The following is a 25,670-nucleotide window of genomic DNA, read 5'->3' on the forward strand; positions in this document are numbered from 1 at the left end:
ACGCTTCTAGGCCTCTGCTTTTGGAAAGAATGATTTTTTTTATATATATTTTTTTTCATTCGACTAAGAGGTTGGCAATCGACTGGCTCCTTTCGATCGATTAGTAGACTATTTGACTAATCGGAGTCAGCGCTACTAAAAGTACATACCTAAGTAAATGGAAGATTGCTCCACTTCTACAAGGTACATTTTTCATCCGAAGATTTTTTTTTTATCCACAAGTTATTTGATTGACAGGAGCTGGCTTGAGCTGGGTAGTGTCGTTTTTCGAAATTCCAACGCAATTTGAAAGCAATGGGTCTCCTCTCCTCATATGACTACAAAAAAATGGCGGTGCGCATTCAAAATGGCGGATATTCGCTCGTTTATGAATACATTTACAAAACGAATATTTCACTAATACCACTTTAACCTATTGGTAAACAAATGTGTTGCTGAAAATATACACTATGTGACTGCTGTTGTGACAGGGTTAGGATCTTTACTCTTGGCTACATTTGAGAGAGAAAAAATGCAACTTTTGTTCATACAGTCTGTAGAGAATGATTTATGGCTTGGGTCCGGGACCGGACTTGTCAGGCTTAAGAGGTTAACTGTGTAAAGCCTGTTCCATGTAGCGGTGTTGATTCTGAACTTGCCATACTGTGTCTCCACAGGCTCCAGGAGATCCTGGAAGTAGCAGAGGACATGGCCATAGACATCCCCCATATCTGGCTCTACCTGGCTGAGCTCATCGCCCCCATGCTGCACGAGGGAGGCATCCCCATGGGACAACTGTTCAAGTCAGTCCCAGGCCTCACTAACGGGCCTAATCTCAAACATGCTAGAGTGAAATCCAGATATAAAAACCAGGACCTATGTTCACTTCACTCAATTGGTAGAGAACTTGAACCTTGGTGCGTGTTTTTACATCTGTTGGATATGGATCAACCGAGGAAATACATTTTCTTCACAATTTAAAATGTTTACTTTAGGCATGCCGTGAAGTGATGGTCACATCTTTCCTTAGAGAAACCAATGAGAATGAACAGGCTGACATTAGCAAACCAACTGCAGTTTCTATTTACAACATGAATAAACATAATCAAATCAAATTTATTTATAGGGCCCGACAACACACGTTAATGTCCCCATGGGCCGTACAGATCTTCTTTAAACAAGTCAAGAAGAAAACATAACAATAAGTCAAGAACAGAACAAGAACACCATAAGGTCCAAACATTTTTAGATGAATGCAAATAAATGAAAGAATGCAAGCACTCCCAGACATACCCCACGCGAAGGTAAGGGAAAAACTCACTAAAACCTAACAATAGGGAAAAAAGCTCCACAGGCAGTGTGGAGGAGAGAAACCTTAGAAGGGCCATTCAAGGGGGGATCTCCCTTCTTAGATGTTGGTGATAGTAGTGTTGCAGACGGACAGTTGGTAAGCATGCACTCATGTGTGTAGTGGAACACAGATGAGTGCATGCAATAGCAACTGTACATTTTGAAAAATTAAAGATAGAGCTAATAGCGATAGCAACTGAACATTTTGAAAGATTAAAGATAGAGCTGATAGCGAATCTATTTGAGGCACAGGGGCGGCGCAAAGAGGGTCACGTCCTCCCCGTCTTAGTCAAGGGACATTTAACACTCCGGTCGTTGCTCAGGGACAGCCGGAGACAGGGAGATAGGGGGCGGCGCAGAGAGGGTCGCGAACTCCCCGACATCATCGCGGGACATCCGGCACTCCGGTCACCACTACGAGACCTCCGGAGACAGGGGGGCACGCAGAGGGGGTCGCAACCTCCCGGCCTTCGTCACGGGACGTCCAACATCAACATAAACATTGAAAACATCTGGAAAGACTAGAAGAGCCCTCATTTGGGTATTAAAAAAAGAAAACAATGGAGCAGCTCCAGACTTTATACATAATGACATCACATGTTTGAGTGACCATGGAAATAACACATTGGAATTCTTAATTTGTAATGTATTAATGAAATCGGTTTTGTTATAAAAAATTCTTCTTGCCCTTCCTCCAGGGAGGTCTCCAAGCCTCTGATCCCCGGGGGCAACGCCGGAGTCCTGCTGGTCCACATCCTCACACTACTCTGTTCAGGAATGGTGAGAGCCCACTTCTTTGAGATCCCAACCTGAGCATGACATTATCTTCACCACCATATAAATACATTTTTAATTAAAGTTCTTGAATATGACTATCAATATTACTAGTAAGTTACTAGGTATGTATTAACCTTAGCCCTAGCCATATTTTCAGAAAATTTGCCTAAATGTACATACCCAAGTAAATGGAAGATTGCTCCACTTCTACAAGGTCCATTTGCATGCTCCTGGTATCTAGGGACATCTATGGACCCCAGGGAATGTATGCCCAGTGTCAGAAATATTGTGTCTGTTACTATGCTTGAGTAAATTGTAATGAACCAAAGGAGAATATAAATTATTATTATTATTCGTTATTTTTTTCATCTTTGACTGTGAATAACACCATGCTAACATTGACCAAAAGTGAAACCTATCAGAAAAACTGAGCTCATTCAGCACCTTCTTGAGATCAAGTGTACAAATAATCTAAGCAATTGAACAAAGGGCAGATGATTTACAGGGTTTTTTGTAGATACAGTACTGCATTTTGCCATCCGGACACATGCAATTTGAAATATGATTATAGAATATCAGGCTAATAAATTACCTTATTATGGCCAAGTCATACATCTATGGATCGGCCCAAATATCCTCTTTCCAGAGTAAAATCGGGATTTAGTACCACCAGGCGCCCTGTACAGGGCAGCAAATACCGTGAATGAAATCTATTGTAAATACCTTGAATGAAATCTATTGTAAATTACTTTTGTATAATGTCCATAGCTCCGCCATATAAATTTTTTTGAGACACTGTTTTTTCCTAGACGTTTACAGAAAGGTAAAGAAACAATATATGTTGTATTTTATGGCAATAACGTTGAGGTTTGTTCGACCCGTGAGATATAAACAATATTTTCACGTCAATATTTGTTTTTGTATATTTGTTTGTCTGCAGCTGGTGTGAGCTGGGTAGTGTAGTTTTATGAAATGTACACGTCCATCGAAAGCCCTGGGTCTCCTCTTTCTTAGGACTACAATGATTTCATGACTGCTTCCTGTCCTCATGTCTAAAGTGTCCGCTTTCTGGTGCAATGCACAGATTTTTATAAGCTCATATTTCGCTAATAACAAACGTAGTGCTGAAAATATACACTTTGACTGCTGTTTTATAGCAGTTATTAAAGACCCTGGTTAGGGTCTTTACTCTTGGCTACATTTGAAAAAGAAACAACATCACAACAATACGGACTGTATTGATCTATTTGTGACGTGAAATAAATCTCGGCCCGGTATCGTGTGATTTGAAAACAATATCAAAACTGGCTTTTATCTGTTGTAATGTTGTGTAAAGTAATCGATTTTGTATAAACCACATCGACTGTCTGCGGCTGGCAATGTATATTTCACTGGTATACGTGTGTCTGTCCGTCGGTCTCTAACCATCTTCTTTCTATCCCCACCAGAGCCATAAAAAGGTGGGCGCCATGTGGAGGGAGGCGGGCCTTAGCTGGAAAGACTTCTTGCCCGAGGACGAGGACGTCAATAAGTTTGTAACGGAACAGGTGAGCGGTATATATATAAAAAAATTATTTGCAGTAAAATTGCTAGAATTGGCAAAAATCGCAAATTGTGTGAGTTGACAAGAAAATGCTATTCCATGAAGTTATGGAAAAATTAGAGGGGTTCTCTTTCCATAGTAATAATTTAACCAGTGCATGGTGTGCCGGGAAATGAGACGATTGGGGTTATGGGAAATGTGGTCTTATCATGAGAATTAGGCTACCAAATTGGGAATTTTGCTAAATTGCATGCCTATGTGTTAATAATTTGAGATTTCTGCATAAGAAATTATAAACCTCACTAATTTTCCATCGTGAGTTTTACTTTTGTACAAGCAATTCTGTCAGATTTCTCAAATTGTGGATTTCTCGTTTTACAATGAAACCCTTCAATTGTCATCCATCCATGGGGTTGAATTGCTGTGATTACTAATAAGACTCACTATAAATATGACAGAATAACTTGACTTATAGAATGAACGAGGGATTCAACTCCTATTGTTTGTTGACGCTCTTAATGGTTCAAACTCATATTTATTACCCCACCCCAATACACCTGATGAATCAAAGATCTGGTCTGAGGTCAGTTGCGTCTCCTGTGTATCATGTAGAATGTGGAGTTCACCCTGGGCGAGGAGTCGGAGAAGGACAGAAAAAAGGAGCTGAGCGGTGATGAGTTGATCAAGCAGTTTGACAGACTGATCCAGGACAAGGCTGACAACCAGAGGGTCTTCGACTGGATCGAGGTACCACCTCCCACAATACATTATAGAAGTTATTCGAAAATGAAATGATTGATTAAAATAATAAAAAATAAAACATCCTGATTGTTGTCTCCAGGAAACAATTGTGTCTAGCTGTATGCAGGTCTTTTTATTTTCGAGGGGCTTTCTATGGGTCTAGAATCACTGCTCTACTGCTAGTCTGAGCATATTACCATATTATAATTTAACCTGACAGTGGTCTGCATGTGTAAATTCAACTGTGTCCCTGTGTTTGTAGGCCAACCTGGACGAGCAGCAGACCTCTGCCAACATATTCGTAAGAGCCCTGATGACCTGCATCTGCCAATCATCCATCATCTGTGAGTTTGCACTCAAATAGACATACCATCGTCTCACAACGTTCCACAGAATGGCACCCACATAGTAGAATGACAACAGGACCTTGTGTACAGTGATAACAGAAGAATGCAGGAGGTTGCAGCTGTAGAGGGAAGTGTAGTGGGTGTCCAGTAGCACATTAGATCAGTCTGCCACGTTGGTTACACGGAGTCAGATAAATAGGTTGCGACCATTGTAGAGCACCGACACAATTGCATACGGATTGAGTCTGAATCCTTGGATATGTCCCACAACGCATATCCAACTGCGGTGTAACAAATACTGTTTTTTTTTTTTTTAAAGTTGCCATTGCAATGTGTTAACTGTGCCCCCTGTAGGTGAGAACCCGTACAAGGTGGACAGTGAGCTGATCAACCAGCGGGGCAAGCTGCTGCAGAAGTACATGAAGGACGAGCTGAAGGAGCTCCAGGCCCTCTACGCTCTGCAGGCCCTGATGGTGGAGATGGAGCAGCCCGCTAGTGAGTGGAGACACAATCCCCCACAATACGCAACGCAGGCCAAGCACAGCAGAATGCCAACATACAATTGATACATTTATTTGTATATATCTTTTTATCAGAAACCTTTTTCCAAATACAATGACTGTGCAGGAAATGTGTCTTGGAGACAATGATGCAAAGACATATGAACAGCTTACACAGTTCAGTACACACTGCAGTTCGACTGACACAACCGCACACACAGTAAACCAGGACACACAGTATGACCGATACAACCACACACACAGTAAACTAGGACTTGCAGTATGACAGAAACAACCTCACACACGGTAAACCAGGACTCACAGTATGACAGATACAACCTCACACACAGTAAACCAGGACACACAGTTATTTTTGGAACCCTGGCCCTATTTCTTACTTACCAATGATGATGTTGATCGGTAGAGTTCTTACACCATCCATGCTGTTCCTCATACTAGCTCCAAATAGTTGGCCAAAACAATGCAAAGTCAATTGGGACAAGCTCCCGTCTGTACAAGCTCACTGAAATCTACTTTGTGTGACTTGTGTGACAGCTTGTACAGACAGGAGCTTGTCCCCATTGACTTTACATTAGTTTGTGACTAACTAGCCTGGAGCTTGTATGAGGAACGTCACCATTGGTAAGTAAGAAATGGGGCTAGGGTTCCAAAGATCCCAACTATCCATTTAAATATCAGACGAGATGAAAAGCTGCAGCTTGTCCATGCTTAACGCTCTCCCTCCCCACCAGACCTGCTGCGGATGTTCTTTGACACGCTGTATGACGAGGATGTGATCAAAGAGGAGGCCTTCTACAAGTGGGAGTCCAGCAAGGATCCCTCTGAGCAGCAGGGCAAGGGAGTGGCCCTCAAGTCCGTCACCGCCTTCTTCACCTGGCTCCGCGAAGCTGAGGACGAGTCCGACAACAGCTAGGACCCCCCCCCCCCCCCCCCCCCAAGGACTTCTGGGAGAACTGTTGGAGGAGGAGCCAATGTTCTGTGGAAGATTCAGCCATTAAGACACTGAATCAGCAAAATCCTTCTGCATAAACAGAAAAAAAGATTAAAAACGCAAGAAAAAAAATTCTTCAACTGGGAGAGATTGTATTACGGATCGAACATTCGATCATATTATTTTTTGTTTTATTTTTCTTCATATATGTTTTTTTTTCTGTGCTGCCGAATGTCTTTATGAACTAAAAATGAAATTATGAACTAAAAATGAAATAAATGATTAAACTGAGAAAATAATGGCGTGAGAGAGAAAGTGGGAGATAACGTGGAGAAGCGTTGTGAACTGGAAGGGGGAGCATTGCTGTTTTTTCCTTCCAGTATTTTTTGAGGTTTTAATCTCCAGTTTTAAAAAAAGATAGATGGCTTCTCGTTACCACGGCAACACTATCTGATAATTTTTTCCCCTTCCGCTTAACAACAGAAAAAGAAAAAGACGGGGGGGAAAAACAGACTTTACAAAAAAGGCTGCTCACATATATATTTTTGGAAGACATCATAGATCACGTCGACTAGACGCGGGTGACTTGTATGTATGGTGTATGATCTACACAACGCGCTTGTGTAGATGGTTAGCTCTTTTTTTTGGGGTGTTGTTGGATGATTTTGAGTGCTTTTTATAGAATATGAGAAGAAAAATACCAAGAAACATGGACACGCTGGAGCTGCGTACAGACATTTCAGACTGTTGGAAACTGAACGGCTCGGTGGACTCTTGGAAAAGACTCGATCCTAGACTTTGCGAGAGGAGAGTGTCACGGAGGAAAGGGGGCAGGGCTTGATGGACGTTGACCTTTTTGCTGCTGGGGGGAAATGGGGGCTTACTTTTCCGCCCCCTAATGGCCGTGCCCCCCGCCTCCACCCACAAAACCCTAAAGTGTGTCTGTTTTACTTTTCTCCTGTGCTTAAAAAATATTTAAACAAAACTCTGGGCGGGGAAAATGAGAGTGAGAGCGAGCGGTGAGGCCATCCAAGCCTGTAGTGCATTTTTTTTTTTTAATGAATAAAAAGAATCATTATTGAAACTTGAAAAAGGTATATAGAGAAATCAACTTTAACAAAAAAAATATATAATAATAAAAATAAATAAATACAAAAAAAAAAAAAAAAAAACAGTTCGAATCCTAAGGCCTTTTCTGCCTCAATGAGTGGAAATGCATTTCAGGAGAGGATCTGTAAATATATACTATGGATTTTCTTTTTTCAAGGAAAGAAAAATGCTAATGACATGCCATGTAATTTCCCCCTCTCTGAAACAAAAATGGCAGTTCCCCCCCCCTCCCCCCCCTGTATTTATATTTTTCTCTCCACAGCTTGCAGAAGGTGCTTGTAATTATCCACCCCACACCCACCCCCAAAGTCATTGATTTACCATTTAATTGAAAAAAAAATTGTAAATACTTTTTTGCTTTACTTTATGGAAAAAAAAGATATTTAATTATAGAAAATTAATGCCTCTTTTCACATCCGAAACTGGAAAAGATAATAAAGAACATTGCAAATAAAAGAGATGTCTCCTACAATTGTGATTTTCCTGTAAGCATTACAGCCTGAAATGTTGTTTCATTCACTTGTCTGGCCCCTGTGGCCCATTTCACTGTTCTTCTAGCTAGACATAGAACACCACATCTGCTAGCTACACAATAGAACACCACCTCTGCTAGCTAGACAATAGAACACACCACCTCTGCTAGCTAGACAATATAACACATTTGCTAGCTAGACAATGGAACACACCACATCTGCTAGCTAGGCAATAGAACACCACCTCTACTAGCTAGACAATAGAATACACCACCTCTGCTAGCTAGACAATAAAACACCACTTCTGCTAGCTAGACAATAAAACACCACTTCTGCTAGCTAGACAATAAACCCCCACTTCTGCTAGCTAGACAATAAAACACCACTTCTGCTAGCTAGTGTAAGGTATTCCATCCAAATTGTGAAATAATCCTCACTTATAAATGGTCACATAATCCAGTCGGGCCTTCACCCAATTTGACTCGTATATCTGACCATATTCAATATCCAAATTGTCATGGTCAATCATATCCAATAATGAAACGTAGAACATCTTCCAATGGTTTTATTCCAAGAAGTGAATCAGCATAAGTTACAGACACAGGTATACAATACGTTGAAATGTCATTTTCAACCGGCAGACATAATAGGTTCTGCCCGAGCAGAAAGTAACAAGTGATTTATATCTCATCCATTAGCCAATGGAAATGCTTCTTCAGAAATAGGATCAGAGAAACAAGACTGACACAAGACCAAATAAAGAAATAGGTATTGGTCAGCTAGGTAGGATTGGATTACAACTGAGCTCAACATTATTAGAACAGACTCAACAGGTGCCTATTGTATAGGTCCACAGGAATGTATAACATTTTACATAGGCACACAGTGTCATATATTCAATTAACATAGAATCAGTTTTCGTGTAGGGGCCATGCTAATCTTCTCTGTATCGTTCCAATTTTAGTATATGTCTAGCCGAAGCTTCGACAAAGAGACCATGAAGTGCTGAGATATATTATACCGTCAACCACAAGCTCCACGCTGAAGGACTGGAGAGGAAGTCTGGGAACTATGTAGATAGCCGCTACGTCCGCCTGCGAGGATTGGTGGCGAATGACAAAGAACAACCCCACTCAGTTTACAGCCCCCTCCCCCTGCATTCTACACCCCCCTCTCGCTCAGAGGCAATAGTATCCAACTGCAGAGCCGCAGAGCACGGCGCTCTCAGGTCCGGCGGTCTGCGGCCCGCTCAGCAGCGCCACCCACCCAATGGCTGAATTGGAGTATTGCACTGTGCGGGCACAGCTGTGAGATCCGCGCGAGGCCAGATATCTTGAATGAATGCGTTTATTTAAACTTTAATTAACAGATTGCAGAATGGGTACAGTACAGTACAGCTCAATACACACAATTGTTAAGGGGATGCAGACCAGAGAGAGACTTTCGTCTTGTTTACATCAGGGTCCCCCATTTTCAATTCATAATGACATTTATGACATACTCAATATACAGATATAATCTAAACTAATCATGACATTTATGACATACATATATGCAGTACTGTTACATTTGTGACATACAAGATATGCAAATATACAGTACTGTTAAACAGAGATCCTAACAGTAAATATATACAAGGGGGAGGGAACTGTACATTTATGATGAATTGAAAATGGGGGACCCTGATGTAAACAAGACTGAAGTCTTTCTCTGGTCTGCATCCCCCCAACAATTGTGTGTATTGAGCTGTACTGCAGATTTTGACAACAAAATTAACAATATGATGCCGCAAGTTCTGTTATATTTCAATTGCCTTACCTATTTACATAAATATACGTTTGCTATATACACTACAGTCTATGTGATGTGGTGGGTACATATGGTGGTAATTAAGGAATGGTGAATATTATGTTTATGTAAATATGTGTATACTGGATATGAACAGCAGTATTATAGGCCTACACCAGTATTGTACAGCCAGTAACGAGTTATATGAGTACTGGCTAAGCGTCCCGCTCTTAAGCCATACCGAGATATACCTCATCTCATGTACCTACTGTACACCATCAACGAAAAAACAAATACACCCACCACCTGCCAGGCCCTGCCCCTATAGTGGCGTACTATAAAGTACTAGGCGTGGTCACCACTCACTCTTCCTCGGAAAAAAACGTTTCCAGGAAAAGATTCCCCAAGGGAACTCAGGGCACGCTAAGATCGGGACGCTTAGCCAGTACTCATATAACTAGGTTATATACATAACCTGTCGTTATATAGCGTACTTGCATCGCGTCCCGCTCTTAAGCCATACCGAGATATGGGGTAGAGCGGACGCGAGGCCCGACAGATGCACCCCCTGAGGACCCGTAATCAAGGGGAAAGGAGAATCCCGTCACCCCATCCTTCCTAATGAAGGGGGGGCGCAGTCAACTCCACCGAGTGCGAGCAAGAGGGAACTAGAACCCCTTGAACACACAGCACAGGCGGAACCACATGTAACCCAACACACTGTGGCCCATACCCACACACCCCTGCTACCCTACCAAAGGACGGGAAGCAGGAGAGGCCACAGACCCCAGAACCGCCTGGGAGACAGAACCCCCGGTCATCCCACGAGTGGAGTGCGCCCTGACGCCCCCAGGGGGATCCAGCCCGGCCAACGTGTAGCAGAGGGCAATGCCCTCGCACAACCAATGGTACAGGCGCTGTTTCGATAGTGCCTTACCGGCACGAGAACCACCGTGACAGACAAAAAGCTGATCGGTAGCCCTGAAGCCCTGAGTACGGCTGAGGTAAATCCCCAAAGCACGGACTGGACATGACAGGTGAAGGCCCGCCTCCAACTCACTAGCGTGAGGAGGTGGATGAAACGCCTGAACCACAATATCCCTGGAGCGGAAGGAACTCTGGATATTTTTGGCACGAAGGCAGGATTAGGCTGCAGAGTGGCACCGCAATCGGAACGAAAAGACAGGCACTCTGGTCGTACCGAAAGAGCACAGAGCTCACCCACGAGTTTAGCGGAGGTGACGGCCAGCAAGAACGCGGTCTTGAACGACAGCTGTCCCAACGGCGCTTGCTCAAGAAGCTCAAACGGGGCCAAGGACAACCGACCGAGGACCAATTGAAGATCCCAACTCGGAGCCAAAGAGCGTTGTACCGGCTTAACGCGTCGAGCGCCAAGCAGGAAACGCTTCACAAGAGGGTGGCTGAACAAGACATCACCCTCAAATCCCTCATGATAGGAGGATATAGCTGCTGCATATACCCTCACCGTCGAAGCCGACAGTCTATCAAGGAGAGACTGGAGGTAACCAAGAACAGCATCCAGGGGGCAGGAGACTGGGTCCCGGCCCCCCACCTTACACCACTCTTGGAACATACGCCATCTGCCCCGCGTAAAGCGTGACAGTGGAGGGAGCATGCGCATTCCGGATGGTATCAACCACAGAAGGGTCCATCCTCTCCAGACTTACCCTCTCACCAGCCACACCATCAGACGTTGGCCAAACACCGGGTACTGAAACAGCGACCCGTGTGCTTGAGAGAGGGCCGTCGCCGACCAAGGAATAACCCAAGGTGGAGCGACCAGTAGCTGGATCAAGACCGGGAACCACACTGCCGTGCCCCGGTCCGGCGCGACCAGGATCACCGTCCTGTGCTCCCTCCGTATCTGCTCCAACAGCTGACTCAACAGCTGTATAGGAGGAAAGGCGTACAGAAGGCCGGGCGGCCATGGAAAGATCGAGAAGGCATCCACCCCCAAGGGGGGATGATCTGCCCGACTGACCGAGAACCACAAGGGGCACTTGTGAGAACGTCGGCTCGCAAACAGATCCACTGAGGCCTCCCCACATTCTCCATACCAGGGATGTGGAGCGACCTCAGACTGCGCAGCCTGCGAGATGCCCATAGCCAGAGTTCGACCGCCGCCCGGTGCAGGCGGATGGATCGAGTCCCACCCTGCCTGTTGATATACGCCGCTGCCGTCATACTGTCCGTTCTGACCAAAACGTGCTCGCCTACCACCAGGTGGTCGAACCGTTTGAGGACCAGGAGGACCGCCTTCAATTCCAACACATTGATGTGCAGGGTAGACGGGGCAGCACGGACCGGCCAGCTGCCCCCCACTGCGTTGGTCCGACACGTCCCTCCCCAACCCGTGAGAGAGGCGTCGGTGAAGACCGTGACGTGTGAGCGCCCGCGGCCCATGGGGACCCCAATGGTGAGGATACCCAGCCTCCTCCAATGGGCGAGATCTCCCCATATCGACAAAGGAACCGTCAACCGTTTCCATTTGTCCCTCACCGGATCTATCCCCATAGAGAAGAACCACCTCTGTATCCTCCTCATGAAGAGGAGGCCAAGAGGAACCATCGTGTGAGCAGATGCCATCATACCGAGCAGGCGCATCACTTGCAGCGCCGTGACCGTCCCTCCCAGACGGAAACCCCCGAGCTCGTGTAGGATAGACACCCTCCGTTGCTCCGAGAGGGTTACAATCATGGGCCTTGACCTCAACATCAAGCCCAAGTACTCCACCTGTTGACTGGGAAGAGGCGTACTCTTCTTCCAGTTCACAGCAAAACCCAGCCTGGTGAGGAATTCCACCACCAGCCTGGTATGAGACCTGGCAACCTCCTCCGATCGGCTGAGGAGTAGAATGTCGTCGAGATAGAATAGAACCCGTATTCCCCGACGACGTAGAGGCTCCAGCGCAGTCCCTACGCACTTGGTGAATGTGCGGGGAGCCAGAGAATAGCCGAACGGCAACCTCTGGTACTCGTACGCTACGCCCTGAAACAGGAACCGCAGGAACTTCCTGTGAGGAGGGAAAATCGGGATGTGAAAATACACATCCTTCAGGTCTATGGAGGTGAACCAGTCTCCCCTTCTGACAGCAAGCAGCAGGAGTTTGACGGTCAACATTCTGAATGGTCTCGCTACAATCAGACGATTGAACGCGGACAGATCCAGTATAGGTCTGACCCCTCCCGTTTTTTTGGGCACCAGAAAATAACAGGAGTAGACGCCTGACATCGCGTCCTCTCTCGGGACCACGACTGCGGCCTGCTTCGCCAACAGAGATTGGATCTCGTCGGCCAGGGCTGTCACTGCTTCTGACCCTGACAATAGGGTCGGCACCAAACCTGAGAACGGAGGGTGGGGTTGTGCGAACTGCAAAACAAGCCCCTCCCTCAACATTCTCTCTATCCACCCCTCCAAATGGCATTCTTGTCGCCATATGTGAAAATAATCCCACAGCGCACCCGCCGTCAACTGACGCTGGGCCGCAAGGAACAGTAGATAGTTGGCCCGGTCCCTCCCGCTGTGCGATGCACCCAAGGGGGGACCCCGACAGAAAGGGCCGGTTTGATACGGGAGAAGCTGCCATCAAACTGGTTGACACCCCCCCCCCCCCCCCTGAACACCCCTCTAGCGCATGCTGAGGAGCTGTTCTACAGCTAGACATGCAAGGCGTGAGGACCCCATGGGCTCCTACACTCCGTAGCCCTGCAGTGATATTGCTATCACCCAAATCACGCTCGCCTCTTCTTTGCAGACCACTGCCGCTCTCACGGTAGTGGGAGGCATCAGCGTGACACCCCGCCTGGCGAAGGCGAGGCCGGGGTAACCCTTGCTGAGCATTCAACTGAAGAGGCCTCGAGTCCCCCTGCTGACCACTGTAAGTAGTGGCAGCCGTAACACCAGGCTCACCCATCACACAACGTGCGGTGCAGGAGCCACGTGACAGCACAACATTCTCACGGACAGACCCAGGCTCAGCCATCAACTGGGTGTCAGCCCCTGTCCAGAATGATGACGGCTTGTTTGATCCAAGCCGAATACACCCAAAATGGCCGATCCCTCGGCCGCCAAGGCTGTCGGCCTTGCGGATCATTGTTGACTCTCCGCCCAGGGTACCACTGGCGGGGGAAACATGGCCGCCTGTCGAGGGCCTCGCCACAGTCGTTGACGAGGCCGTGCTCCAACCTCTGGCTGCACAGCGTGAGGCGGTGTGGGACCCAGATCAACAACCGCCTGCGCCTCCACAGAACGACCAAAAAGTCCTTCCGTGGAAAAAGGAGTCGTGAGGAGAGAAAACCTATCTTCTTCCCCAAGAGGAGAGTGCTCCAACCAGACATGCCTATTAACAAACATTGATAGCATCCTAATCCTCCCCACAGTTATAGCTTGCGACTGAGTCAAGATCTCTATAACACCACAAACATGCAACATGTTTATAGTGTCGGCTGGACCCATAGCCCCACTACCTGACGCCAATGTGGATAGGAAAATAGACAGCTGAGCCATAACACTGGCCACCGCTAAAAACCATCCTGCAGCAGTATACCACTCATCCGTCCATACTGCCACCCTCCGAGCCGATTCGCTCTCAAGCATCGGCCGGGTGGGACATCGTTCATCCCCGCCGGGGCACAGGATCAAAGCTACCTGGCTACTTAGCCACGGTACACCCGGCCTGCACCCTGTTGTCAGCCCTTTTACCCCATAAAAAAGGTAAATAGGACTCAGCCAAACCCCCCACATTAGCTACCGACTGACCTTCATTAATGAACCGGGCAAGAGGAGGGAAAAGCGGCAACGTCCCACGGCGGGGAATATTAGAACAACGACCCATTTCAGCATTAGCATTAGCATTAGCAGTAGCATTAGTGTTAGCAGCATGCTCCAGGATCGCCCCAGAAACCGTCCACTTCAGTGGAACGTTCACCAAGCCATCCCGCCCCTGGCGCCGACACACACTCCACAGCATTACTAACACCAACATCAATGCCTGATGACACAGGGCCTACCTGTGTACAAGCCGGCTCGATAGCCAAACCTTGCACGCTGCTCCTTGATCTGCTGCCACACGACGAGGAAACATCAGAATAGGCCCGACGTGTCGCTGAAACATGCCCCGAAGATTCCAGGGGTAAGCAAACCTCCGGTAAGCATTCAACATCACGCAATTTCTCTAATCTTTTCATAGCACTAGTTACATAGGGCGACTTGCGACCGCTATGATGGAAACGAAAAAGAGGAAGAGTGAGTGGTGACCACGCCTAGTACTTTATAGTACGCCACTATAGGGGCGAGGCCTGGCAGGTGGTGGGTGTATTTGTTTTTTCGTTGATGGTGTACAGTAGGTACATGAGATGAGGTATATCTCGGTATGGCTTAACAGCGGGACGCGATGCAAGTACGCTATATAACTATACTTTTGCTCACACAATATCTTGGATGAATGAGTTTATTTATTTCGAACATAAATTGAAAATAAATAATAATAAAAAACAATAAACAGATTAAAAAAAAACATATTTGCATATCTTGTATGTCACAAATGTAACAGTACTGCATATATGTATGTCATAAATGTCATGATTAGTTTAGATTAGATGATTAACCTATATGTATGAATAGTATAAAGCCAAATAAGTTTAGTTATCTTATAATTTAACTCATGAACATGTACAGCCTTGTGTTACCTAAGCCAATAGAATAAAATGCCCTTCTGAAGTGCACCGTTATGTGTATAAAAAAAAGGCACTAGCTATTGGCACCCAGGTGTCCATAGCCAACAATGCTATTTGTACATTAGATACTGCATGAGCCACAGCTTATTGGGCTTATACATACAGTATATATACACTTCTTAACTGATATCTTCAACTTGTCACTAGCATAGGCAGTTGTCCCAGCGTGTTTTAAAACCACCTCCATCGCGCCAATGACAAAACACTAATGACTTCCGCCCCGTTGCACTCACCCACATTATCATGAAGTGCTTCGAGAGGCTGGTCCTGGCTCACCTCAAATCTGGCCTTTCACCCTCACTGGACAGTCACCAATTTGCCTACCGTGAGAACAGGAGCACGCTATCTCGTCAGCACTACATTTCACCCTCTCCAACCTGGATGGGAGCTATACCCATGTGAGGATGCTGTCATCGACTTCGGCTCAGCATTCAACACCATCATCCCCTCCAAACTCATCTCCAAACTTGGTGAAACCAAGGACATCCTGTCTGCAACTGGATACTAGACTTCCTAGCAAACAGACCTCAGTTTGTTAGGATAGATGATCGGACCGGAGTGTTGAACGTCCCGTGATTAAGACGATGAGGCTGCCCCTGTGCCTCAAATAGATCCGCTATCAGCTCTATCTTTAATCTTTCAAAATGTTCAGTTGCTATCGCTATCAGCTCTATCTTACATTTTTCTAAATGTTCAGTTGCTATTGCATGCACTCATCTGTGTTTCACTACACACATGAGTGCATGCTTACCAACTGTCCGTCTGCAACACTACTATCACCGACATCTAAGAAGGGAGACCCCCCCCTTGAATTGGCCCTTCTAAGGTTTCTCTCCTCCACATTGCCTGTGGTGCATTTTTTCCTATTGCTAGGTTTTAGTGAGTTTTTCCTTACCTTCGCGTGTGGTATGTCTGGGAGTGTTCGCATTGCATTCATTTATTTTTCATTTATTTTAAATTTGTGGGACCTTATGGTGTTCTTGTTTTGTTTCTTGACTTATTGTGATGTTTCTTCTTGACTTGTTTAAAGAAGATGTGTCCGGCCCATGGGGACATTAACGTGTGTTGTCGGGCCTTACAAATAAATTTGATTTGATTTGATTTGATCTCACCTCCTCCACCCTCACCCTGAACACCGGCATCCCGCAAGGCTGCGTGCTGAGCCCCCTCCTCTACTCCTCTTCACCCATGACTGCACCCCTATACATGGCAAAAACAACGATGAGTCGGCCTATAGAGAGCAGGTCCAGCACCTGGCGGCGTGGTGCACCGACAACGACCTGGCCCTCAACATCAAGAAAACCAAAAAGCTCATTGTGTACTTCCTGGGAGTCCACATCTCCGAGGACCTCTCTTGGGACATTTAAACATTTTGTTAGGAAAAGACAAGATTAGACTCCATAATATTTATACGTATTTGTATTTTCAAATGCATTTCATGTTCATTACAACATTTTCTCATGACAAACTTTTGCTCTGTACAACAAAGACAATGACCACAAATACACTTGACTCGGACTTCATACATATGCTGACACACGAAACAAGACACAGGCATACACATGTGAGCAGTGGTTCTAAAAAGCAGCAAGATAAATGAAGCCACATTCGTATATAAAATTCAGACAATAGGAAAACAGACATAAAAGACCTGCCCGTAAACAAACCTTTGACAACAGACAGCAGACACTAAGCACCATCAGACCAAGACTCCATTGAGACAGATTTTACAGTAGAAGAAGATTTTGCCATTGCATTACCACACCCCTGAAAGCTGTACAAAGCTAATGGCCAAGCGATATCTAAAGAACTAACCCTCAAGAATTAGGATTAAAAGGCAACTACTAACACACACACAATCACTGTTCTCCATGTCAGCGACCAACATAAAGTACATCCCAGTACTAGACATTGGATATTGTTGTAAGTGCTAAGATCACGTCGCTATCTTGAAAATAAAGGAGATTGGGTGTTAGTGGGGTAAACATTTTTGGGGCTGTGAGTCTGTCAAATGTAGATCTCAGTTTTTCTCCTCCTCCCTCCTGTCTCTGTTGTACTTGAGGTCTGCTCCTCAGTGGAAAGCTCAGAAGATGGTGCTCTTGTGTTTAGGGGGTGAGCGGGACTTGGTTTGTCCCAGGTTGAAGATTCTGGACATCGTGCTTTGGTCTCTGCAACGTCTGAGGTGTGGCTTCTTACTCTCAACATGTGGCGATGAGGCCCTGGATTTGGGACGAGGAGATGATGATGATGATGGCACAATGCTCCTGAAGAAATGCATTGCAGCATTTTCGTTGGCCTGGCAACGGGTGGAGGATTTCTTGGGTGATACCAGGTGACCACGGAATGACCCCTTGCTCCTCTTCTTCTTGTCTCCTCCAAAAAACGTGCTAATCTGATCCATCAGGCAGGCTGGGTCCTTCTTTTTCCTTCCCAGTCCAAAGGTGCTTTGCCCTGAGGTGCTTGCCGGGGCCATGCTAGGAGCTGCTTATGGTTGTGTGGGGTGGACTGCTCAGTATCTGCTCTGCCACAGTGTAGTTTCTTGTCCAAGCAATCCAAAGCCCAGTATGCCAACACTCAACTGTGCGTCCTCAGGGTAGTTATATTGCTCTGTCTGACGTGGATGGCGCTGTCCTTGAAGGTGTTGTCGCCCAGCTACGGGGCACCATGGGAGATGATGAGGCGGGTCAGGTGGGGGTAGGCGGCGGCAGTAACAACGGTGACAGTGGACCTTCAGTGCCTGTGGAGTCAGTCACTGCCGCCCTCTGTATGGGCCAGCCATTGTCTTTCTTCCCATCTGCCTCACCCTGGCCAGAGGGACAACAAGGGTAGTATAGGAGGTATGGCATATATGAGCCTGAACTCTCAATTAATTGTATTTGTGTGAAAATAGGGTTAGAGGGCCACTGTTCTGAAATAAATGTTGCTGCTGTCAAATAAATACATGGGTTATTGAAAGGGATTGTCTTTAATCATATTTTTGCTGTGGTTGAAATGTTTAATAGATGCTGTTTAGATGACCCTCTCACTTTCAAAATGTGAAGTCTACATACATTTTGATGAGATGTATGTAGACCTCTCATGGTTTGAAATTGAGAGGGGCATATAAACAGCGTCTATTACACACGACTACTGTAGACAAAAATCTGGTTAAATTGTATTATTTTATTATTTATTTAAAAGTTGAGTAGATGTCGACTTAGCCGATACCCTTTACCGGCCAAGTAACCATTTTTGGCCACTTCCCCATACAATATATTTAGCCAGGTGGAAGAGGGGGGGATCTTTAATCTATGAAATAAAACTTCTTCCAGCCAATCAGCACAGGTCAGGCTATGACACAGATATTGTCACCATCCCATCTGACCAATCAGGATAGACCCTGGGGATCTGCAATTTCCTTCTTTTCACCACATCAAAAGAAATTCAAATTTTTGCACCTGCTTCTACTCTTCAAAATCCATTATTTCCTCAACAAGTCATGGTGAGTTGATAACATTTACTCATTTTTGCAGTTGAACAATCATTGTAAAGGATGGGATAGGTGTTTTTTGCATAGGATTAGTGAAATCAGGATTTGTTGTTAGCTAAAAAGTGGTGAAGCCATAAACGGTATGCCCCTTCAGGTGAAGTGACATAGTGTCCATTTTTAGACATATGCCCGATGCATCTAGTCAGTCACACTTAGGGTATTACTTCTACCATGTAGTACCCTGTAGTGCTGTAGTGCCCTGTATTGCCATGTAGTACCATGTATTGCCATGTAGTACCCTGTATTGTCATGTAGTACCCTGTAGTGCCATGTAGTACCATGTAGTACCCTGTAGTACCATGTATTGCCATGTAGTACCATGTAGTACCATGTAGTACCCTGTAGTACCATGTAGTACCATGTAGTACCCTGTAGTACCCTGTAGTACCCTGTAGTACCATGTAGTATCATGTATTACCCTATAGTACCATGTAGTATCATGTAGTACCATGTAGTTATATAGTTTTGTCCGCTATTCTTATTTGGGCCTTTATCGGCTACTGTTGCCATGGCAACGCAAATTCAAGAAAACTCCCAATACATTTTCTTATTTATTTTATGTTATGAATCAGCCTGCCAAGTTTCATAGATATGCCCCCTAAGGAAAAATATGCCCCATAGCCCCCACATTTTTAGGGGTACCGGTCGAGGGCCTGTTTACGGACGCTTTGGTTAACCTTAATTTACATTAAATAATTTTTTTCTTCAAAATTGTAGATAACGTTTGAAATAGCACTAAAATTATATTCTAGAGTTGAAATTGTGAATTTCCAGGTATTTCAATAAGTGACCGGTAAAGGGTTAAACATAACAGTTGAAATTACATGAAACTAAATGTTATCGAGACTTCCACTATCTTTTAGTTGTTTAATAGATGAACAATTGCACAGTGGGGTTTGATGAAACACAATGTCCATTGCATAAATATGATATAAGAACCTTTTCACACATGTATGTACATGTACATGTATACATAATACAATTAAGCAATAGCTCACAACAGGTCAAGGTATATGGTGTTAGATCCTGATCAATCTGGCCAGTACCACGTCTTCGTCTGTTTGGCTCTCCATCCAATTCCTCTGCGTTGTGTCATTTTAATGGTCCTGACGTCTCAGATACTGGCTGATAAGATCCTTATCTCTCCCTGTTAGTACAATCCGCAAACCATAATAATTCTCCACCTCCGTAAGAATCCGACACTTCGACAACGTGAAATACCTTACAAGGAAAAGCGTGGTTTATTTGATAAACAGAAACCTCAGCTCAGATGTTAACAGATGTTATTGTCCTTGAAAAGTCTATTCTAATGATCTTTCGGTGTGTTCGTCTATCGTCCTTTTGTTATTCAGTCCAATAGTGTTCAGGCCTGGTTGTCAGCCTAACCCTCCTCGCGTTAGCCGAAGCTAATGATGATGTGTCATTCTTCCTCCCCCCCCCCCTCTCGATGAGAGGAGAGAGTGTCTTCTGTGTGATCTCAGTCCTACTCGCTCTTGGTCTGCCTTACACCCGGAAACACTGTTCGACTTATAGATCTTCGTCGTAACAACGACGGCCCTGCCTTCTGGTTGTCATGTGCCGCGCTGTCATGACAACCGCGTTTAACCTTTACACACATTTCATGTTTCATTAAGATGAAACTCTCTCCCTCCTGCTCTGGGCCTACACTCTCTCTTATCAATTTGTTCTTACAAGGAATTCAAAACAAAACACCCTCGCTGGCAGTGTATTCAATCCACTGGTCACCGTTCTATCACCGTCTTCCATGCACATTTCGATCTCACCGTTTTAGCTGTGGTCATCTCCCCCCAATCTATACATCACATACATTGAAAAAGCACCCCAAATCCTTCATTCCCCCCTTTGATTCTTAATCAACCTTCAGAATCAACAGACTACTTGGTTTTTCAATTAATTATACCCAAAAATAGACTCATAACAATGAGGGCCCCTCCGTCTGCTGTTTTCCTTATTGTTTTCCATTACCCGCATCACACCCAAACCAGAAAGGATAAACAACGGTCAGGGAGGAGAGAGAGAGAGAGAGACAGAGAAAAACACAGATTGCAACTTTTCAGACGACACACCTAAACCCTTCGGCCCCCCTATTAGGTACACCCCACGTCCAAATCAGAGCGCTCCCTTCCCTCTTACAGTACACCTCCCATCTTGGGCCGGTCCCGTCTCCTAGGGCAAGGGCCCCTTTCAGTGACGGCTCCTTTCCTGAGCTGGTCCCCCTTCCAGGGCGGGTCCCCTAGGCAAAAATGTCTCCCCTGGTCTGCTACTGCTCAGTGTCTCTGGCTGTCCTCTCCACATCTGCTCCTCCACCGCCGCCGTCTCCTCTCTCTCGTCGTGGATGATCTGTGTCCCAGGCTGCGGTGCCTGGCCCCTGCGGCTTCCTCCTCCTCCAGTCTGTCTCCTGGTCGTCTCCACCGCTGTCGGTGTCTCCCCCCGCTGAAAGCAGAAACACAACACCAGCAGTCATCTGTACATTCGACTTCCCTTGTTTTGCTATTAGTTTACCACCTTCTCCACACCCATAATCTGTCCTACAGGGCTGTTCCCTGTTTGTTGTCTTCCGGCGTGACACCCGCAGCTAAACAATACCCACTCCACGCTCTATCTGTTCATCCCAGGTTGACCCCCAGCGCGCGCCAGTTCTTCTGGTGACATGTCTTCAAGACTCTGCCTATTTATTAGGTGTGAGAAGGCCCCACTGGAGATCGAACTCCCTCTTATTTCATAATTAAACTTATTTAATTAACCGCATCTCATCTCTCTCTGTGCAATTCTTATTTAATCCATTGTATAATTAACTCTATTTAATTAACCTGTATATCTAATATTATTATTATAATAATAATAATACACTCTCTGTGCTCATTAGATTCTCTAACTTGAATCACTCCCCCAATCCGCCACTAGATGGTAGTACAGACCTATATCTAAATATTCCCCTATGGGTAATGAAAACTCCCCAGCACTACCCCCCCTCCGCCACTAGGTGGCGACCTACTCCTCCTCTATGGTGTTTTAGTTGACGTGTCACTTCCTGGTTCTTATCTGTTATCTCCTCGTGGCTCACGGCCATCTTTTCTCTGTGCAAATGGCTACTCTCTCAAACAAACGGCCGCTGCCCTTCCTTCCAAGGCCTAAAAACACTGCTGTTTTTCCTCTCTTTCCTATCAGGGGACGCTTCTCCCGGACTAAACTCTTGCTTATCGGACATAATACACAGTTTAAGGTAAATTCCCGACCGACTTTCCTCCCGTCAAAACAAATTCCGGCCGTCTTGAGACCACAGCGACCAGTTTAAGGTGGGCCGTCTCAGGCGACAGTCTTGTCATAACAATCCCGCCATAACAGATTTCAGTCTGGTTCAGCACCCCCCCCTCTCCTCATCTCTCTCATTATGGCTCCTTCTGCCCCATTTTGCTTTCTTTCGTCATCTATGACTGTTTTGGTTCCCTTTCAGATAACACCTTCGATTTTCAAAACAAAACTGTGCCGCTCTGCTCTGTCCCAAAACACACTATGGAGCTGGCATTCTCTCTGTGTCAAACTAATTACATTTACGTTTACGGATACACTATTGTTCGTTTTCTTATTGGCTTGTGAAGTTGTTGAGACTCACTTTATCTTTTCACCGTCAGTTGTTCTGGTCCATGGCGCTGTTTATCTCTCCGGCCTTGCTCGGCTCACTCGCTGGGTCCATGGCGCTGGCCTTGCTTGGCTCGCTCGCTGGCTTGGCTCGCGTCCATGGCTACCCTTTCACGCCTCGGCACTGCACACAGTCTCTTCCTTTCAAGCAACTTCAAAGCAAGCAATAATCCGGGTCCAAACGGCAACAACTGTTAGATCCTGATCAATCTGGCCAGTACCACGTCTTCGTCTGTTTGGCTCTCCATCCAATTCCTCTGCGTTGTGTCATTTTAATGGTCCTGACGTCTCAGATACTGGCTGATAAGATCCTTATCTCTCCCCGTTAGTACAATCCGCAAACCATAATAATTCTCCACCTCCGTAAGAATCCGACACTTCGACAACGTGAAATACCTTACAAGGAAAAGCGTGGTTTATTTGATAAACAGAAACCTCAGCTCAGATGTTAACAGATGTTATTGTCCTTGAAAAGTCTATTCTAATGATCTTTCGGTGTGTTCGTCTATCGTCCTTTTGTTATTCAGTCCAATAGTGTTCAAATCAAATCAAATCAAATTTATTTATAGGGCCCGACAACACACGTTAATGTCCCCATGGGCCGTACAGGTCTTCTTTAAACAAGTCAAGAAGAAAGCATAACAATAAGTCAAGAACAGAACAAGAACACCATAAGGTCCAAACATTTTTAGATGAATGCAAATAAATGAAAGAATGCAAGCACTCCCAGACATACCCCACGCGAAGGTAAGGAAAAACTCACTAAAACCTAACAATAGGGAAAAAAGCTCCACAGGCAGTGTGGAGGAGAGAAACCTGTTACCTTAGAAGGGCCATTCAAGGGGGGATCTCCCTTCTTAGATGTTGGTGATAGTAGTGTTGCAGACGGACAGTTGGTAAGCATGCACTCATGTGTGTGGTGAAACACAGATGAGTGCATGCAATAGCAACTGTACATTTTGAAGGATTAAAGATAGAGCTAATAGCGATAGCAACTGAACATTTTGAAAGATTAAAGATAGAGTTGATAGCGGATCTATTTGAGGCACAGGGGCGGCGCAAAGAGGGTCACGTCCTCCCCGTCTTAGTCACGGGACATTCAACACTCCGGTCGTTGCTCAGGGACAGCCGGAGACAGGGAGATAGGGGGTGGCGCAGAGAGGGTCGCGAACTCCCCGACATCATCGCGGGACATCCGGCACTCCGGTCACCACTACGAGACCTCCGGAGACAGGGGGGCACGCAGAGGGGGTCGCAATCTCCCGGCCTTCGTCACGGGACGTCCAACACTCCGGTCAACACTCCAGGACAGCAAGTCATAGGGAGACAGTGTTCAGGCCTGGTCGTCAGCCTAACCCTCCTCGCGTTAGCCGAAGCTAATGATGATGTGGCATTCTTCCTCCCCCCCCCCCCTCTCGATGAGAGGAGAGAGTGTCTTCTGTGTGATCTCAGTCCTACTCGCTACTTGGTCTGCCTTACACCCGGAAACACCGTTCGACTTATAGATCTTCGTTGTAACAACGACGGCCCCGCCTTCTGGTTGTCATGTGCCGCGCTGTCATGACAACCGCGTTTAACCTTTACACACATTTCACGTTTCATTAAGATGAACCTCTCTCCCTCCTGCTCTGGGCCTACACTCTCTCTTATCAATTTGTTCTTACAAGGAATTCAAAACAAAACACCCTCGCTGGCAGTGTATTCAATCCACTGGTCACCGTTCTATCACCGTCTTCCATGCACATTTCGATCTCACCGTTTTAGCTGTGGTCATCTCCCCCCAATCTATACATCACATACATTGAAAAAGCACCCCAAATCCTTCAATGGTCATCATATCACAGCTATGCCACGGCCTGAAATTACCTATTGCTTTTATAAAATGGTTAACAAGTAGGCTATGGCAATATGAAAGTAAGACACACTTCAATTTAAATGTTTTATTAGTAAATTTGTATTAGTAAATGATCATGTTAAAAAAAAATAGGCCCTCCTGGCTGCCTGTACTGCAAGGCGGTTGTTATGCAACATGCAACATCTAGCTGGCATCTTTTTTTTCATAGTCTGTGTAAGGAAGAAGTAAATCTAATGGAATTCACTTTGTGGTCCCGAGAGGCAAGGACTATTAATTATTGATAAGAAAGATTAATATCAGAAATATAAAGGAGACAATTCTATAAGTTCAGTACAATCGTTTATTACAACATGGATCCATAAAGTTAGTAACATTAAAATAGTTATACAAGTGGTATAAAGTTAGATCAAGAAGGTAGAGAGAGAGAGAGAAGTGCATTTTCCCCCCTTATATCATTACAAGACCAAAAGAGTCATATTACATTTACATTCCAGAGCCAGCACTCTACACGTTGCCCATCCTGACTGCGCGTATAATCATGGACCATTGACTTTAATTGTCTTTACAGTGTAAAGAATGTGACCACAGGATGTAATAAAATCACTTCATAACAGTCGGGCAGATATGCCGACTATTTATCAAGGCCAAATGCTGTTTTAACGTATGATCTAGGACCATTATTATATTTTTTATTTTAATATGTTTTCAGGCGAGAATGTACCCCTTTAGATTCCAAATGATGTAGTCAGTTCGTATATGTAGAGATTGAGCGGCTGCGACAGGACTGGGGTTGACCCATGCCTAGCCCCTTACGTGACTGCCAGCGAGCCTGGCAGTCACTAAGGGGCTAACCCATGCCCATCTTAACTAGGAATCCCCGTTCAACTATCATAACCGATCATCCTGCTATATTCCTTTATCTGTAATTTATCAGCCTCCCCAGTTAGTAGCTACATTCATACATTTTGTGGAAGTTGCAATAATCAAATAAATGAATGAATGAATGAATGAATGAATGAATGAATGAATGAATGAATGAATGAATGAAAAAGTTTATTTTTGAACATGTATTCTTCATATTCCTTCAAACAAATCACGGTATCTAGCTCCGTCAAACAGAACAATCATAACAACAACATTTAAAAAAAAAATTAAAAACAGTAAAAAAAAAAACATTCAAAAAAAGGAATTATAAACAAAAAGTCAAGAGCAATGTATTTATTTAGCAGACATGTCCAAAAAAGGAGTAGAGGGAAGCTAAGCTTATAGATCCCTACCCCCTTACATTTATATTTGTTCTTCCATACATT

At 45.2% G+C, this 25,670-nt stretch overlaps 1 protein-coding gene across 1 annotated transcript in view; it reads left to right on the plus strand.

The window, feature by feature from the left end:
* eif4g1b (eukaryotic translation initiation factor 4 gamma, 1b) overlaps positions 1–7,361 on the plus strand; it is a 153,324-nt gene extending 145,963 nt beyond the window's left edge. Inside the window, exons 26-32 of the mRNA XM_084319380.1 lie at positions 657–782; positions 2,028–2,109; positions 3,555–3,653; positions 4,262–4,396; positions 4,653–4,734; positions 5,092–5,232; positions 5,990–7,361. Of these exons, the coding sequence (XP_084175506.1) occupies positions 657–782; positions 2,028–2,109; positions 3,555–3,653; positions 4,262–4,396; positions 4,653–4,734; positions 5,092–5,232; positions 5,990–6,171 (847 nt within the window). The 3' untranslated portion in view covers positions 6,172–7,361. The remainder of the gene's footprint in view (positions 1–656; positions 783–2,027; positions 2,110–3,554; positions 3,654–4,261; positions 4,397–4,652; positions 4,735–5,091; positions 5,233–5,989) is intronic.
* The last annotated feature ends 18,309 nt before the right edge of the window (positions 7,362–25,670 follow it).

The sequence above is a fragment of the Notolepis coatsorum genome (genome assembly GCF_963971535.1).
Source record: "Notolepis coatsorum genome assembly, chromosome: 1".
In the NCBI taxonomy this organism is placed as follows: domain Eukaryota; kingdom Metazoa; phylum Chordata; class Actinopteri; order Aulopiformes; family Paralepididae; genus Notolepis; species Notolepis coatsorum.